The sequence below is a fragment of the Myxocyprinus asiaticus genome, chromosome 33 (assembly GCF_019703515.2).
Source record: "Myxocyprinus asiaticus isolate MX2 ecotype Aquarium Trade chromosome 33, UBuf_Myxa_2, whole genome shotgun sequence".
NCBI lineage: Eukaryota > Metazoa > Chordata > Actinopteri > Cypriniformes > Catostomidae > Myxocyprinus > Myxocyprinus asiaticus.
Window position 1 is genome coordinate 1511035 of NC_059376.1, and position 19083 is coordinate 1530117.

General features: G+C 40.9%; 1 protein-coding gene across 1 annotated transcript in view; it reads left to right on the plus strand.

Annotated features, from left to right (window-relative positions):
- Positions 1–13804, plus strand: part of LOC127424023 (protein disulfide isomerase Creld1-like) — a 29540-nt gene extending 15736 nt beyond the window's left edge. Inside the window, exons 10-11 of the mRNA XM_051668794.1 lie at positions 6295–6435; positions 9131–13804. Of these exons, the coding sequence (XP_051524754.1) occupies positions 6295–6435; positions 9131–9351 (362 nt within the window). The 3' untranslated portion in view covers positions 9352–13804. The remainder of the gene's footprint in view (positions 1–6294; positions 6436–9130) is intronic.
- The last annotated feature ends 5279 nt before the right edge of the window (positions 13805–19083 follow it).

The window sequence follows — 19083 nt, forward strand, 5'->3', positions numbered from 1 at the left end:
AAAACGTATGAATGACCGTCAAATATAAAGGTATCAAATTTAAAATAATATTTTAATTATCAAAATATGTCTAAATAACTAAAATATATCTCTCTTATTTGTCCGATTTACTTTTGATCCATTGGACTTTTTTAATGTTTTGTTTTGTTTTGCTTCTTTTGTAACCCAGCCAACCTGTATAGCTATTATATTATATTATGTAATAGTAAAATATTTCTGCCTTAAATTCTTCACTTTCACACATTATTTTAAGGCTCTCTGATTATCTCACAAGCCCTTATTTCTCGTGAAGGAAGACTTTGAGATTCTGTTTCTTGCATTTTATCATCTCCACAGAAATAGAGCAGGGCATCTCCTCTGTCTCACTGCATGTTATTAACATTACGTGAATAAACCCACAACGACCATGGACATTTGCCATTACATGGCCTGTTAAGTGAAACTGGTGCACTTTGCATTCACAAAATTAATACGTTTATACTTTGTTTATATTTTCACGGGAGTTTGGCTGTAGACTGATGTGTAGTGCTCTGTGCACATCAAAGCGCTTGAGAAGTGGTTCATCTTCACACACTCTCAAGAGAGCTGCTCTTGTGACATCCACGGTGCGGTTCCCTGAGATGCTCGGAGTTCAGCTGAATGAGACACAAGTGCTTTTTCCTGCACGCTCATGAGACCGCATGCAGGGAATGGTGAGGCTGAATCCAGCTTCTTCATCAACTGCTTTTTATTCAGTAAAAGGGCCTCGGTGCTTCAACACTACACAACTCTATCACTGGCGAGTGAAATGTTAATATTTACTTGCCAGTGGCTAATAAAAGATGTTTTTTGGTCGCATTGTGTGAAATTTACTTGCATATGCAAGTGATATACTCACAATGTAGAAGGCTGCACTTCATGAGCTTGTCTGTATTAGTATGATGTTTGGTAGGGCTGGATGATATAGAGCTAAAAAAACAACACTTTTTTTTTTTTTTTTTCCCTTTTGATTATATTTTATGTATCTAGATACAAGTATGTATTTTTACATTACACATTTACATTATAACAGTAATATATCCACTGATATATAATATAGAACTGGATTGCTCATGAAGTCTTATCAGTGAAGCCACTGCGCCGTCATATTGCTATGCCCAAACATTCCAGTGTGCCTACTGATTTCAGTAAATAAACATTAATCATTTAATCACTGATTTTATATCTGAAATCTGCATGTCCATCTCTACAACGCAGGCGTCCTACACATGTAATTATTTATTTATTTAAAGTTGGGAATTTTTCCTGTTTCTTGAAAGCCCAAGCGAGTTATGTGTATCTATATCAAACAGTATCCACGTCTAACAAACTTCATCAGCGAACAGATCAGCTTAATGTAAACAAGTTCACTGAAACTGAGGTAAGATACAAACAGACATTTTCAGACTTATTTATTGTGAACATTGAAGTGTTTGTTCAGAGTTACTGGTTTTATGTTTTCATCAAAAAGTGCCTTTTTCTCGCGGTCACTTGAATAAGAGTGTGCTCTATCACACGCACAGCGGACACGCAGAGAGGGAGACACGCACAGCAAAGGTGGTTAAAATTAAAGGTTTAAATGCCAAACAAACACGTATTTATGACACGTATCCATGTATGACTACAGAGAGCACTTCAATATGAAAACAAGCTAATCCCGGGCATTTAAGGCGATTTAGAAATCCAGGTCTGACTTTTTTAAAGTCCCGTTCGGGGGTAAGGACGTATTGTCACCCTAAACAAGCAGATATTACAGCTTTTCCTACTTACATTCTAACTTGTGGACAGTTTTACTGCTTCCTTTGGTGATCGTTGTGCTGCACTGATAGGCTGAACACTGGGGCAGGTGAATGCTCTGACATCGTGATCCACGTATATCTTCTCCCTCTTAACGAATATTATCCAGAACAAGCAAATTAAACATTAAACATGATTGTCACTAGAAAGCGAAATGTCACGAACCGTCGTATCTGCAGGTCGGAGATGGTGAAACGGGGGCGTTTACGCCTGTCAGTCATTGATGCTCTATGACAGTTTAGGCATACCAAGATGGCTGCTCAAACACTTCCGGTGACTTCACCTCCTACTGGCAGTTTACCGTTGCGTCAACGATCCAGTTCTCTCTCTCTCTCTCTCTCTCTCTCTCTCTCTCTCTCTCTCTCTCGCTCTCTCTCTCTCTCTCTCTCTCTCTCGCTCTCTCTCTCTCTCTCTCTCTCTCTCTCTCTCTCTCTCTCTCTCTATATATATATATATATATATATATATATATATATATATATATGTATGTATATGTATGTATATATGTGTGTGTGTGTGTGTGTGTGTGTGTGTATATATATATATATATATATATATATATATATATATATATATATATATATATATACAGGTGCATCTCAATAAATTAGAATGTCGTGGAAAAGTTAATTTATTTCAGTAATTCAACTCAAATTGTGAAACTTGTGTATTAAATAAATTCAATGCATACAGACTGAAGTAGTTTAAGTCTTTGGTTCTTTTAATTGTGATGATTTTGGCTCACATTTAACAAAAACCCACCAATTCACTATCTCAACAAATTAGAATATGGTGACATGCCAATCAGCTAATCAACTCAAAACAACTGCAAAGGTTTCCTGAGCCTTCAAAATGGTCTCTCAGTTTGGTTCACTAGGCTACACAATCATGGGGAAGACTGCTGATCTGACAGTTGTCCAGAAGACAATCATTGACACCCTTCACAAGGAGGGTAAGCCACAAACATTCATTGCCAAAGAAGCTGGCCGTTCACAGAGTGCTGTATCCAAGCATGTTAACAGAAAGTTGAGTGGAAGGAAAAAGTGTGGAAGAAAAAGATGCACAACCAACCGAGAGAACCGCAGCCTTATGAGGATTGTCAAGCAAAATCGATTCAAGAATTTGGGTGAACTTCACAAGGAATGGACTGAGGCTGGGGTCAAGGCATCAAGAGCCACCACACACAGACGTGTCAAGGAATTTGGCTACAGTTGTCGTATTCCTCTTGTTAAGCCACTCCTGAATCACAGAAAACGTCAGAGGCGTATTACCTGGGCTAAGGAGAAGAAGAACTGGACTGTTGCCCAGTGTTCCAAAGTCCTCTTTTCAGATGAGAGCAAGTTTTGTATTTCATTTGGAAACCAAGGTCCTAGAGTCTGGAGGAAGGGTGGAGAAGCTCATAGCCCAAGTTGCTTGAAGTCCAGTGTTAAGTTTCCACAGTCTGTGATGATTTGGGGTGCAATGTCATCTACTGGTGTTGGTCCATTGTGTTTTTTGAAAACCAAAGTCACTGCACCCGTTTACCAAGAAATTTTGGAGCACTCATGCTTCCTTCTGCTGACCAGCTTTTTAAAGATGCTGATTTCATTTTCCAGCAGGATTTGGCACCTGCCCACACTGCCAAAAGCACCAAAAGTTGGTTAAATGACCATGATGTTGGTGTGCTTGACTGGCCAGCAAACTCACCAGACCTGAACCCCATAGAGAATCTATGGGGTATTGTCAAGAGGAAAATGAGAAACAAGAGACCAAAAAATGCAGATGAGCTGAAGGCCACTGTCAAAGAAACCTGGGCTTCCATACCACCTCAGCAGTGCCACAAACTGATCACCTCCACGCCACGCCGAATTGAGGCAGTAATTAAAGCAAAAGGAGCCCCTACCAAGTATTGAGTACATATACAGTAAATGAACATACTTTCCAGAAGGCCAACAATTCGCTAAAAATGTTTTTTTTTTTATTGGTCTTATGATGTATTCTAATTTGTTGAGATAGTGAATTGGTGGGTTTTTGTTAAATGTGAGCCAAAATCATCACAATTAAAAGAACCAAAGACTTAAACTACTTCAGTCTGTATGCATTGAATTTATTTAATACACAAGTTTCACAATTTGAGTTGAATTACTGAAATAAATGAACTTTTCCACGACATTCTAATTTATTGAGATGCACCTGTATACACACACACCGATCAGCCACAACATTAAAACCACCTGCCTAATATTATGTAGGTCCCCCTCGTGCCGCCAGAACAGCACCTACCCACATCTCAGAATAACATTCTAAGATGATATTCTTCTCACCACAGTTGTACAGAGCGGTTATCTGAGTTACCGTAGACTTTGTCAGTTCAAACCAGTCTGGCCATTCTCTGTTGACCTCTCTCATCAACAAGGCATTGCTAGACAAGGCACAACAAGAACTGCCGCTCACTGGATGTTTTTTGTTTTTTGTAACTGCTGATCTCATGGCATTTTCACACACAACAGTCTCTTGAATTTACTCAGAATGGTGCCAAAAACAAAAAAGAGCATCAGTTCTGTGGATGGAAATGCCTTGTTGATGAGAGAGGTCAACAGAGAATGTCCAGACTGGTTTGAACTCTACGGTAACTCAGATAACCGCTCTGTACAATTGTGGTGAGAAGAATATCATCTCTGAATGCTATTCTGAGATGCGGGTTGGCGCTGTTTTGGCGGCATGAGGGGGACCTACACAATATCAGGCAGGTGGTTTTAATGTTGTGGCTGATCGTTTGTATGTGTATATATAGACAGTATATACACTGCCGTTCAAAAGCTTAGGGTCACTTACTCATTCTTTATTTATTTTTATATTTTCACATTTTAGAATAATAGTAAAGTCATCAAAACTATGGAATAAAATAAAATGGAACTATGGGAATTATGTTGTGACTAAACAAAATCCAAAATAAATCAAAACTGTTATATTTTAGCATCTTCAAAGTAGTCACCCTTTGTCTAGAATTTAAAAGAGACATGTACTCTTGACATTTTCTCAACCAGCTTCTTGAGGTATCACCCTGGGATGCGTTTTAAACAGTATTGAAGGAGTTCCCATCTATATGCTGGGCACTTAGTGGCTGCTTTTCTTAATTATTCGGTCCAAGTCATCAATTTCAAAAACTTTTTTTTTTTTTAAATAAATTAATATGTTGGCACAATTATATTTTTGTCTACAAAACTAATTTCAAACATTTAAGCATACGCCTTCAGATCAAGAGGTTTTAAGATCATGAGAAACATTACAGGCAAGTGAATATAACCAATATAACAAGACATGGCGATGTTTTCTAGGGATGGGCCTATGGATGGGAGTCATTTTGTAGTTGAGTATGAGTAATCAATTACTAAATTAAAATTTAAGTTAAAAATGTAAAGAATGACACTATTTCTATTTAGTTTTATTTCAAAATAGGCTAACTTCAACAAACTATGCAAATGTTTTGCTGTTATTTTTTTATTTTATTTTTTTTTTTATGCATATTGTTCATCATTAGATTTCTTTATTCTAAAAAAATAAATAAAAAAAAGCACTCACCCGGAGCTTACATAGAAACCAGTATTGATGGCATGAGGTTAATAAGGTAATAAAATCACATTTTTATAATTTCTCATGTTCTTATTCAGAAAACAAGTGGTGAAAGTTTGCTTTTTATTAAATGCACTCAGTGGGTGTTCAGAAATATAACAAACATACATACTGGTATGATATGTTTTGGAGTTTCTCGTACCGCTTCACATTTTCTTTCTGAAATAAAAGCAGATTGTCATCTGCTGGTTTGCATGACTCTAACAGAACTGAATACCAGTACAGTATAATTCAATAGAACCAAAATATTAAAATTATTGCCACACTTGACTTCAGACTTGTGCCAAAGATGGCATCATAATTCCTTCTCTCAAACAACACCTTGATGATGCACATCCACAGTCCCCCAGAATGGACTCGATTGTTACTGCGTGATTTGGTAAGAGATTCAGAGGGAAAATACAATGTAATTCAGCGCTGCTCACAGCAGGCAAATGTGCAAATGAAAAACAATCTGCGATATTCGAGTAGTGTTTTTAATACTCGACCAGCTGGTGCAGAACGAGTACTCAATTACTCGTGCATGTCCCTAATATTTACCTACATCATTTAAAACATGAAAAATGCCATGCAAGGACTTCTGTGAACATTTTTGAGTGATAATGAAAATGATTTGTTGAATCATAGTTTTAATTTGATGTACTGAAACAAACATTTTGGACTGATTCGTGGAATCGAATCAAACTTGGCAACTCTAATGCCATTTTTGCTACTGACGTTTAAAAAAGACATACTGTTAAAACATCAGTGTTAATGCTCTTATAGTCAAAGATTACAAAACTAGTATATTAGTACTACTAGGATAGTAGTATATTCACTATCGTGATTAATTTTATATTGCCACCACAATCTTGTTGTGTTTGTCAGACATTGACGAGTGTTCTGAGCGAGCAATCGCCTGTCCAGGACTCAATGAAGCATGTATAAACGAGGAGGGATCATTCCGCTGTGAGTGTGCCGAGGGATTCATTCGACGAGACAGCATCTGTGTGGAGAATCTACCGCCCGGTGAGAACCACACACACACACGCTAGATCCAGATTCACACATTTGAACTACACAATAACAGTGATGAGGATATATTTTCCAGTGTGGAGTAAAGCCTGCTTTATAGTATGGAAGAAGCCGAAATTTTGTTCTCCTGGTCAAACTAAAGCACACTTGATGAATGATCCAGGCGTTCCAGCCATGGAAGTAATGGCAATAATGCAGGTCTTTCTTTTTGTGGATCGCTGCATGGCTTCTTTGCCTTATTACAGTTGTCACAGAACCCCTTCCACTTTTGGCAATGCTGTCTTTGTGGAGTTTGTGCATCAAATCATATAAAAAAAGTATACTTCTGTACAATCTCTGAGAGATGGGCTTCAGAGTTATCCATTTTAATGACAGTAACCTAGGTAACAACTCCTCAGCTGGCCTATGCGATTGTAAATAAAACATCATGTCCAAACCACACCCACGATTGGTTTTAACCAGTCATCAACACTCTTCGACCAGCTGAGTTCTCCTAGGTCAAGAATTATGTGTGCGAACAGGAGAAATCTCACCAAATGAACACAGGACAATGAGCAGGACAAAAACTTCATTGCATTTTGTCATATTTTGTAGGTGAAGCCCATTCGCCCAGTAAGTATAAATTAGCCTTAATGCAGCAAAGTCACAGTAGATTGCCAGTGAACTTTTGTCGCATCACTGGACATGGCCACATCACTATGGATGTAATTCTCCTGGATGAATTCGGAATTCCTGTTAAAAAAATAAAAGGGAGAGGGGGGGTGTTAATATTTCATCTGGGGTTTATATCCTATGTCTGGTGCATTTTCGATAAGCACTTTTCACCAAAGCAAATGTCATTCGACCTTCCCTCGGATGGCACCACTGCTGCTTCTGCGTCATGCACATACTTTGAGAACATATGAGATGAAGGCTACTGATTTCCACTGTCAGCCTTCTAATTGATGACATGGCACAGTGTGTTCTCTGTTTCTCTGTTTAATATGATTTTTATCATATTTTAATCACCGAGACATTTGGAGTTTTGCAAAAGAGAATTTTGTGCCGTATTCATATCCATTGAGCAGTGCTGATATTTGGCATGGATGGTAGCTCTGTTTCATTACGCTTTTTGAGCAAAGAAAATGCACTTCCAAAAAACAGTTAGGATGACGGGGAAGGCTCATTAATATTCACGAGGAAAGCACTAACTGATTGGTCAGTGACACGTTCACCTGCCATCCTACATTTCTGAAATAAGCACATGGGCCACATGAAATGGGCCTCGAGTTTGACACCTGTGTTCTAAAGGGCAAACACTAAATAAATGTTCATAACTTCAATAAAAAAATAAGTTGGGTTTATTTTTATGGAATCATTTTGTAGAACAACCTTTGCTACAGATTAAAAAATAGATATGGAACAATCGAGATTTTCAGATTTAGACACTGCTGAGAAAACTCACCTAATAGTAGTTATCAAAACTCTCTTGTGCGCAGTCTATGTATGTGCACTCTTGCTCTGCTGACCCACGTGGGACACAAATATGGAATCGAACACATTCAGTCAAGACATCCAATGAGGACGATCTGACACATTCATGGTGTGAAGGATCGTGTTTCAGTGAATCGATCCCAGAGAAATCTTTGCTATAGAGAGAGACGCTGTTAGCGATAGCCATCATGGCTGTATGACACTCTTTGAGGAATATTTCAGGACATACACATCATATTAGTTTGAGTGTGGGCTTGTTTGATTCAGAACCGCCTGCTGTAAGTTGTGTTATGCAATTGTTTATATAATATTTATTTTTTATGATGTAATAAACCAAAATGTGACAATAATTCTGTTTTGTCTGTTTATTATACATGTGGATTTCACACACTAATACTCACCTGTTAGGTGAAACTGAGTGAAACAAATTTGCATGTTGTATTCTACTAATCAAGACCTTTCCAAAGATATATAACACATGGTTTTGTGACCTTTTTTGATCTTTTTACTGGTTCTAAATATGATTGTTGCGATTGCAAATTTGCATATAATGAAAATGTAACAGTTCTAATTTATCTGCAAATTTAAAAGCAGTATTTTAGAATTGGTCAGATCAGCTAGCTATATTCACTGTAAAGATACCAGGCCGCTCCGGGTTTAAGAGGTGAAAAATCGCTATTGTTAGGGGCAATTCCAGTGTTACTGACATGGTATTTGCAGTGAAAATGTGAAATTTAACTTCACACATTGCCAGTAAAATGAACCATTTGAATGAATAATCATAAAACCCTGCAGATATAGTCCATTCCAGACATTAGTAAATGTTCGGTTTAGACAAGTTTTTTTCCCTGTTTAGATTGGGAAATTAACTTGGGTTACAGACGTGATAAAAAGAGTCCACCCAAAAATTATAATACTCTCCTCATTTACTCCCCATCATGCTGTCTCAGACTTGTATGACTTTATTTCTTCTGTGGAGCACAAACAACGATATTCTGATGGAGATCTAATGTGAATATATCAACACAATGCAAGTCAAGGGGGTCCAACACTCAAGCTGCTAAAAGGAAATAAAAGGCAGCAAAAAAGTAATCCATACGACTCGAGTGGTTTTAATCCATGTCTTCTGAAGAAATCCGATATTCATTGACATCCATTTACTTGCATTGTATTATTGCATGTAAAGTATAACCTTGTCTCTCTTGTTTTGTCGCAGCTGGTCCAGAGAAGGGTTTGTTTGATGACATGACTGATGACGAGGTGCTGGTTCTGCAGCAGATGTTCTTCGGTGTCGTCATCTGTGCACTCGCTACGCTAGCTGCCAAAGGAGACATGGTCTTCACCGCTATCTTTATTGGCGGAGTGGCCGCAATGGCCGGATACTGGCTCTCAGAGAAGGGCGACCGCGTTCTCGATGGCATACTTAAAGGGCGCTGACCAATCAGATGCTCAGGAGCTCAAACAAGAGGATTACGCCACTGAAATGTGATGCTATCATGCAGCTGGAAGAAAGGGGGGACACTGTGTTTAATAGCCATGGCAATTGCTATGCATGTCAAGCAGGGACGTTTAGGACTACAAAACTCTGGTTTATAGTCAACAGTGGATGATAATGTTGCTGGTTTGTACAAAGATCATTTATATCACTGTGTTTCAACAGTTGAATTACAGCTGTATTTATGAGAGTCTGCAAGGGGACTTGATACGGTTAGTCACTGGTTACATACTTGGTGTAACCCGAAGAGACATGCAACAGATTCAGGTAGAAGTACTGTATATATTGCCATGGATTCTTCTCGCTTCAAATGAAATTTACATTAGTGGTTCTCAACCGGTCAGATGTAACATTGCACATCGATTATCAGAATCGTCTATCGTAGAAAAGCAAGTAACATGACATGGTTTCATGCTCTCGACAGCCAAAAATTCACCACACAAAACACATTCTAGTCAGCACAAACCCATATTTAATTTAGTCTGGTTTGTATTTTCTTTCATCTTGTGTAGTTTAAGGTGTTTTGAGGAAGAGAGCATGTCCTGCAACCTTTCCATGTTGGCATCTGCATAATTTGGCTCAATGGGTCATTCTGTGTCAGCTCAACTAGCAGTCTCCAGATCAAAAGTTTCTTTTTGTTTTTTATTGATGAAAGATAAACATAAATGATGACTAAAGCCAAAATATGAATGCCATGGATCAGTATTTACTGAGTACTACGGAGCAAAACTACAGGTCAAAAAGTAACCTTAGAAAGGTGTTGGCATGATTATTTTATTGGTACACAGAGATAGGTGAGTCTGTCACTAAATTCAGTTGACTTCAGCACCTCCTGTTGCATTATATGCCAATGATGGGAGTCCAAAAATGGAAAAGAAACAAAAGTTGTAGTGCCTAGAACTCCACAAATATTAAAGATATCTTAATAGCTTTTTATATTCTGGTTCTAAACAAACTTTCCTTTCTGTATCTTCATTTCAAGGCCCTATATGGTTAAATTCCAGAGATATGGGGCTCTCAATGTGGATGCATTCACAAATTGTTACATTTTACCCATTTTTAATTGTGGAAAACCAAATGTGGGCCACATGGAATGAAGCTAGTTTTCTTGTCCAACAAAACTATTATTTTGGCTTTCATCATCATTAATGTGTCCTTAGAAAATGTATCAACAAAATCAAAAATTGCTGATTAATTTGCACTAAAAATACCGTAGAGTTTAATTGGACACTGCCTTTAGACAACAAAAGATATGGAAAGTGTTTTGTCTCTTTTATGAGTTCATTAGCTTTTTTTGTTTTTATTTTGCCATCTTATCTATGCAAAATTATGTTTTGTTTCATTTTATTATTAACATTTAGCATTGTTTCCCCTACTGTGTGGGACCTTGTCAAGTTTTGCATTGCAACCCACCAGTTGAGAACCACTGATTTACACTGCTTTTACACAGATACTATATTTATTTCTAAACTGCATACATATTGTAATTCCCAATGCATTAAACTTTATAGAGATGTGTGCTTGACATTGATGTCGACAGCGAGGGAAGCTATATTACACACTTGAAACACTCCAAAAGGGAGTCAGATTGTTAGTCAGAAAACGTCCAGACCTCTTTGTCCATTTAGAAGCGTTGTCAAATGCATGAACTATGACCCTATCAGAGACCATGTCTAGTGTGTTTGACATTTAGATTGAAATGACACTGCGTGGTAAACTCTGTGTGTGTGCGTGCATGGCAATTGGGGTAATTTTAACAGGGTTCCCACTCTTTTTGACCAGTGGATTTTTATGACTATTCAATGCATTAAGGGTAGTTTTACTTTTTTGGGCCCTATTTTAAGAGCACTAAGTGCAGCACTATGCAATCCATCATAAGTGCAATATTAGCGGACATGGCCATGAAGTTTTAGTACTTTTGTGCAAGCATGAGCTAATTCTAGGCGCAAGTGGGTTTTTGTGTGCACAAAGCGGTAATGGGCTGGGTCAAGTACAATTTAATTCAGAGGTTGTTCTCCAGTTATTCCACTGTCTGCGTCCTATTATATAGTTCATGTTAATCACCAGTGATATAAACAAAGACAGCACATTCATAAGAAGTTGGTTGTGTAAATGGACTGTATGCAATGAATTAGAAGAATAGAAAATTACATTCATTTGTGCATTAACTACGTCCTTGATTGTCAGACATATTTCTATGACAGTGACACGCTACTTCAATAAGCATGGAAAATGAAGTTCAGGATTTATATATTGGCTCCATTAAATTATAGAGAATGTAAGTGTTATAAATCATACTGATGAAGTGACACAAATCATGGCTCTTATTAACAGTGATTGAATTGGCACGCATTTCACTTTGATCAGTCGATTTTGCTTTAAATATTATATTCATTTATTGAAACATGAAAAACTTAAACCAAATATATTTCTAAATTCAAATTACATTTCAAACTAAATGAAAATATAAATAAAATAATGAAGTGGTCAAAAACAAATCGTATATAACCACCTCCTCAAATTCAAACATTTTACACTGTCCAACTTCTTCCACCACTTTTGCAGTGACTTAAAAATCACTCTACGACAACAGGTTTAAAATGACTAATACAAATTAGATCATAAATACAACTGTAAATATAAATGTAAGAAAACAATTGAATAATAAACCATGATCTATAGATAGTTAACACAAATCTCATAAATTTTTATATATAGTTCATATAACTATTATATATATATATATATATATATATATATATATATATATATATATAATTATTCATATAAGACAGCTACAGCTCTGATCGTCAGGGACATAATTTGATGTTTACTATATTTTCAGAGTTTAGATATGAACTTTATTATCTAATCTCCAAACTGCAAATGCAGAACTGAATTAAGACTTTGCTCTGAGATTAGGTGTGCTTCTAAAATGTCAGCGCAATGACTGCACTTTGTGCCACTTCATTTACATACAGTACACCCATAGATAATGCAAACACTCCCACCCACGCCCACTCGCACTTTGCGCTGGCACAAAACTTGTCCTTAGAATTAGCACATATGATCGTTGCGCTGCGCCTGGTGCGGTCACGAAAATTGAGCCCTCTATGTTTGTTACACAGATTCAGCACATGTGGCCTTCTTGATTTTTTTGGTTTCAAATGTTTCTAGTTCCATCACAGACTGGTCAAATGTATTAATATTCTTCTCTCTCAACACTGGAGTAATGCAGCTGCATGCTTTATCTTCTGGATTAGATGAAAATACTAAAATTACTCATTGCAGCATTTATTTATCTTGTGTTTTGTTTTTCATATTTATTTTCCTCTATTTGTGTGTGTGAATATGCCACATAAAATTAAGGACATACTTTATACTATTTATATAACATTTGAAACAATGGGCATGATGAGTTCTGCCAGCCTTAATGTGAACTATGTTTTAATTCTCAATGCCTCTTATCACCTCTTGTTGGGGTGGACAATACAATGATTTCATTAAAAACCCATATAAGTGACCATGTTTTATGTATTAAGTTTTGCTGGTGTAAGACACGGGTCCTCACAAAAATCATTTGAAGCTTCCTAAAAAAACTTTTCCTTTCAAACTATATATAAAAGCAGAAAAAGAAACGTCCCTTTTTCAGAACACTGTATTTTAAAGATAATTTTGTAAAAATTAAAATAACTTTACAGATCTTTTATTGTAAAGGGTTTAAACAATGTTTTCAATGTTACACCGAGACCTGTACTCTGGAGCGGGATCGATTTGGAGGTGGAGGGTTCGTCATGGTCTGGGGCGGTGTGTCACAGCACTATCGAATTGAGCTTGTTGTCATTGCATGCAATAATGCTGTGTGTTACAGGGAAGACATCCTCCTCCCTCATGTGGTACTCTTCCTGCAGGCTCATCCTGACATGACCCTCCAGCATGACAATGCCACCAGCCATACTGCTCGTTCTGTGCGTTATTTCCTGCAAGACAGGAATGTCAGTGTTCTACCATGGCCAGCGAAGATTCTGGATCTCAATCCCATTGAGCATGTCTAGGACCTGTTGGATCGGAGGGTGAGGGCTAGGGCCATTCCCCCTAGAAATGTCCGGGAACTTGCAAGTGCCTTGGTGGAAGAGTGGGGTAACATCTCACAGCAAGAACTGGCAAATCTGGTGCAGTCCATGAGGAGGAGATGCACTGCAGTACTTAATGCAGCTGGTGGCCACACCAGATACTGACTGATACTTTTGATTTTGACGCCCCCCCCCCCCCCCTTTTGTTCAGGGACACATTATTCCATTTCTGTTAGTCACATTGAAACTTGTTCAGTTTATGTCTTAGTTGTTGAATCTTTTTATGTTCATACAAATATTTACATGTTAAGTTTGCTGAAAATAAAAGCAGTTGAAAGTGAGAGGACGCTTCTTTTTTTGAGAAGTTTATATATATATATATATATAGTTTAACTAAAGGGGATTTATATATATATATATATATATATATATATATATATATATATATAGTTTAACTAAAGGGGATTTATATATATATATATATATATATATATATATATATATATATATATATATATATATATATATAGTTTAACTAAAGGGGATTTATATATATATATATATATATATATATATATATATATATATATATAAATAAAGCTTTTTGAAGCAACAAGGCTTTTAACACATATGTATTGAAAATGGGTTCTTTACTCAGCTTCTGTACACAGTTCAATTAACTGCCATCTGGTGGTAAAAAAAAAAAAGAAGAAAAAAAAGTAGTGCCCCTAGAATAAATGTAGGCTATTATAAATGCTTGTGTTGTATGTTTATAAATAACAAAAGTAAAGGCTCAATCATCAAAGGCTTCATTTTCAAGTATAAGTTACTATATATGTTAACAAAATAAAAACAAATGTATATGAGAGTAAATTAATAACTGATTATTTACGTGTAGATTTGGGCAGTAACATTTTATTAACGGGAGTGAAAGGTGCTCATTAGACTGTATGGGGTTCAAACTTGCACTGGGATCATTTGTGCTTCTTTTGAACCAGATCCAGGAGCAGTCATGTGGTTTTCAGCTGAACAAAGCTTCAGATGTAACAGATCACATGTTTGTTTTGTTTTTTTACAAAACAAATCAAGCTCTGATTCGGTGCTTGGATGTGAAATGTTTTGTTTATTTGATAAGCATTGAAGCTTCAGTGTCAAATGTCACATCGCCATTATTTAGCAAAATGAACTTACTAAAGTAAAAAGTGTACTTGAATTCAAAATTAAAGTATTTGTTTTCCTCTAATTCCTTGAGTCAAATGCATCTCTCCAGTTTCATCTCTATCTATAATTTTTTTTGTATATTTTCCCCAAAAATCCCACTTTTTCGAACTTCTAGACCACTGCTCTGATTGCCATGAAATGTGGCATACATTGTCTACAGACCCTCCTGACAAAAATGTATCAAAAGAAGTTTGATGAGTTACAAGCCAATAAAGTATTTGGGTGTGGCCTATTTTCGCTTATACAATATCTTCTAAACGCATAGTCCAAATGTCATTAAACTTAGTAAACTTTGACACAAAGACACTTTGAGCGTGTAAATATAATTTATTCACAAGCAATATTCTCAGTATGATCATTCAGTCACTTGTTTCCCAGCAAGATGCAATCATATACTGACATTTATGTTGTTGTTCATGGCAATTACCTTTAACAAATACTTAAACAGGTAGTTAAAAGGATAATTCACAATTTTTTTTTTAATTCTGTCAAGACTACCCGACTTCATGTCATTCCAAGCACACGAGAGAAATTCAAACGGACCACAAAAGGAGATTTTAGAAAGAATGTTAGTCCTAGTCAGCATTCACCTTCATTCATCTTTCCATACAATGAAAGTAAATGGTGACTGAGACTTACATTCTGCCTAACATCTCCTTTTGTGGTCCATGGATGAAAGAATGCCATTTTGTCACAAGGGTTTTCAAAACATTTGGTGAGTAAGTTCCCTATCTGTCACTCACTCGACGTTGGTGTCGATGTAATGACACTAGGGGTCACTCTTGGGAGCCAGAGACACCTCTGGTCTTTGATAAAAGGCCAATGAAAATTGGCGAGTGCTATTTGCATGCCACTCCCCCAGACATACGGGTATAAAAGGAGTTGGTATGCAACCACTCATTCAGATTTTCTCTTCGGAGCCGAACGGTCATCCTCATTGAGCTGAATAGCACTGTTCATTCACCTCTACTGGATCTGACGGCGCATTTCAGCGGCTTCTCCCTCCTCTGCACTGGTGCACTGCAGAGAACGCCCCTGGGTGCTTCTGCAGAAAAACTAGAGAGTATATTTTCTGAAAGAGCATTTTTCCCCTCTGAAAGAGTATATTTCTCTAAAAGAGCGCACACACGGAACATCTTTTTAATGAAGCGTCTTTCTAAAGATGCCTTTCCGATCGTGTGTTATTCCTGGTTGCGGTCGTTTTCTCTCAACTTCGGATGGTCATGATCGCTGTCTGTCTGGGCGCGACCCACACGGAGGCAGCGTTTATGAATGGTTCATGTTTTCACTGCGAGAATATGATCATGGCAACATTGCGGTCGCGGCTTGCTTTCGTAAGAAAGCGGCTCCCTGCCTCACTCCTTCTACCTACGGGTATGAGGTCAGCGCAGCTAGCACTGGGGGCGATTTGGGGACCTCAATGGGATCGTCTCTGCCGGGTATCCCCCCGCAGACCTCCCATTCCCCAGCATGCTCGTCTGCCCCAGTCGGGCTTCCGGATGAGTTCGCCAGCTCGTCGCACGGCGAGTCTGGCTTCTTGTTCGGGGCCCGCGAAGATGATGAGCTCTCGAGCGCAGCATCGGAGAGCGGGCTTGTCCAGTCGGATGCAGAAGCCTCAGCTGGGCTTCCCCCTTCGGGGACGGTCGCCCAGTCACGGGCCGATGCCGAAATGATGGACATGCTTTCCCGGGCGGCTGCGAGCGTCGGGCTAGAGTGGAACCCTCCACTCTCCCCTGAATCCTCGCGGCTTGATGATTGGTTTCTGGGCTCGCGTTGTCCCCTTGGTCCCCCTCGCGCGGAATTTGGACGCATGGCTTGCGCTTTCCAATCCGTCGTGGTGGCTGGTCCGGACCGTCCGACTCGGCTACGCAATTCACCAGGCGCCCGCCCAGGTTCAGCGGTATTCACTTCACCTTGGTCAAGGGCGAAAATGCTGTCACCCTGCATGCGGAGATCGCCACCCTCCTGCGGAAGGACGCGATAAAGCAGCCGCGCCCCGCTCCAGTGCCATTCTTCCCGGAAGTGCACGAGGAGCTGACGAAGTCGTGGGAGGCACCTTTCACTGCCCGGCCCCAACTCCGCAGTTCCCCCGCTCTCACTACCCTCGATGGGGCTATACAGTGATTCCCCCGGTGGATAAGGCGCTCGCGGTGCACTTATGCCCGCAGAGCGCCGCCACCTGGCGTGGACGCCCTAAGCTCCCGTCCAAGCCCTGTAGGCTCACCTCCTCCCTGACGGCTAAAGCCTACAGGCAAGCCGCCTCTGCCCTGCACGCCATGGCTCTCCTGCAGGTCCACCAAGCCAAGGCGCGGAAAGAACTGCACGAGGGTAGTTCCACCCCAGATTTGATGCAGGAACTGCGCTCGGCGACCGACCTCGCCCTCCGGGCGACGAAGGTCACGGCGCGGTCTCTCGGGCAGACGATGGCCACACTAGTAGTCCAGGAGCACCACCTGTGGCTCAACCTGGTCGAGGTGGGCGAGGACGACAAGACACGGTTCCTTGCTGCCCCCATTTCCCAGGCGGGCCTATTCGGCGACACAGTTGAGGACTTTGCCCAGCAGTTCTCGATGGTAAAGCAGCAGACGGAAGCAATCCGGCACATCCTGCCCCAGCATGGCTCAAGATCCCGCACCCCGTCTGCTCGTCACCAAGGGCGTCCCCCTGCGGTGACTGCACAGGCTCTGCCGCAGCCTGCCCCTTTGGCCCGGCCCCAGCATGCAGCCCACCGCAGGAAGCTGACGCCACCCGTCTCACAGCCGGCACTGAAGAACCCACGGAGGTCCTCGAAGTGCCCCTGAGACGGGCAACCCAGGGACGAGGGAACCCACTCACGTGGAGCTGGTAGGAAGACCACTCCATCCCCCGGTGGAGGGCCAGGTGGAAAATCTTTTGTTGCCTTTTAGTTTGATTTCGCCGCACGCCCAAGTGGCTGCGGTACCCAACAGTTCAGCAAAAGAGCGACTTCCTTCCTCCCTGGGTCACATGCCCAGTGTGTACGGTCGTCACCACGACTACCGTCCATGGGCTTTTTCTTGCAGGATTAGCGCTCCAGTGGTGCCCTTTCCGCCCCTGAGCGTCCCAGCTGTGGCACACAGCCGCCCCCGATGTGACAGCCTCCACGGGTTACGGGGACAGGCCTCTTCCTCCCCCGTCTCAGGTTGTTCTGGGGGTGGTCACAAGGAGCCAGGTAAGTGCTTTGATGTCCCTAGAATCAGCACGGCCACGACGTGCTGTGACACCTCGCACTCCGCCCCGCCGCGAGGCCCCACCTGCCGGTATGTCCGACGACGTTGTCCCCTTGGTCCCCCTCGCGCGGAATTTGGACGCATGGCTTGCGCTTTCCAATCCGTCGTGGTGGCTGGTCCGGACCGTCCGACTCGGCTACGCAATTCACCAGGCGCCCGCCCAGGTTCAGCGGTATTCACTTCACCTTGGTCAAGGGCGAAAATGCTGTCACCCTGCATGCGGAGATCGCCACCCTCCTGCGGAAGGACGCGATAAAACCTGTCCCTCCAGCCGAGATGAAGAAAGGGTTTTACAGCCAAAAGTTACTGCAAAGTACCGAAAAAAGGCGGTGGGTTGCGGCCAATCTTGGACCTGCGAGTACTGAACCGGGCTTTACACAGACTCCCATTCAAGATGCTGACGCAAAGACGCATTCTAGTGAGCATCCGGCATCAAGATTGGTTCACAGCGGTAGACCTGAAGGATGCGTACTTTCACGTCTCGATCCTTCCTCGACACAGACCCTTCCTACGGTTCGCGTGCGAGGGTCAGGCGTATCAGTACAAAGTCCTCCCTTTCGGCCTGTCCCTGTCTCCTCGCATCTTTACGAAGATCGCAGAGGCTGCCCTTGCCCTGTTAAGGGAGGTGGGCATTCGCATTCTCAACTATCTCGATGACTGGCTAATCTTAGCTCACTCTCAAGACGTGTTATGCGCACACAGGGACCTGGTGCTCTCACACCTCAGCCGACTAGGGCTTCGGGTCAACTGGGAAAAGAGCAAGCTCCTCCCAGTTCAGAGCATCTCTTTTCTCGGTTTGGAGTTGGACTCATTATCCTTGACGGCGCGCCTTACGAACGAGCATGCCCAGTCAGTGCTGGCCTGTTTGAAGGCGTTCAAGCAGGGAACAGCGGTTCGACTGAAACTTTTTCAGAGGCTCCTGGGGCATATGGCATCCTCGGCGGTGGCCACCCCGCTTGGGTTGATGCATATGAGGCCGCTTCAGCACTGACTCCAGACTCGAGTCCCGAGATGGGCATGGCACCACGGGACACACCGCGTGGCCATTACGTCGGTCTGTCACTGTCTTTTCAGCCCTTGGACCGACCTCTCATTTCTACGAGCAGGTGTTCCCCTAGAACTGGTCTCCAGG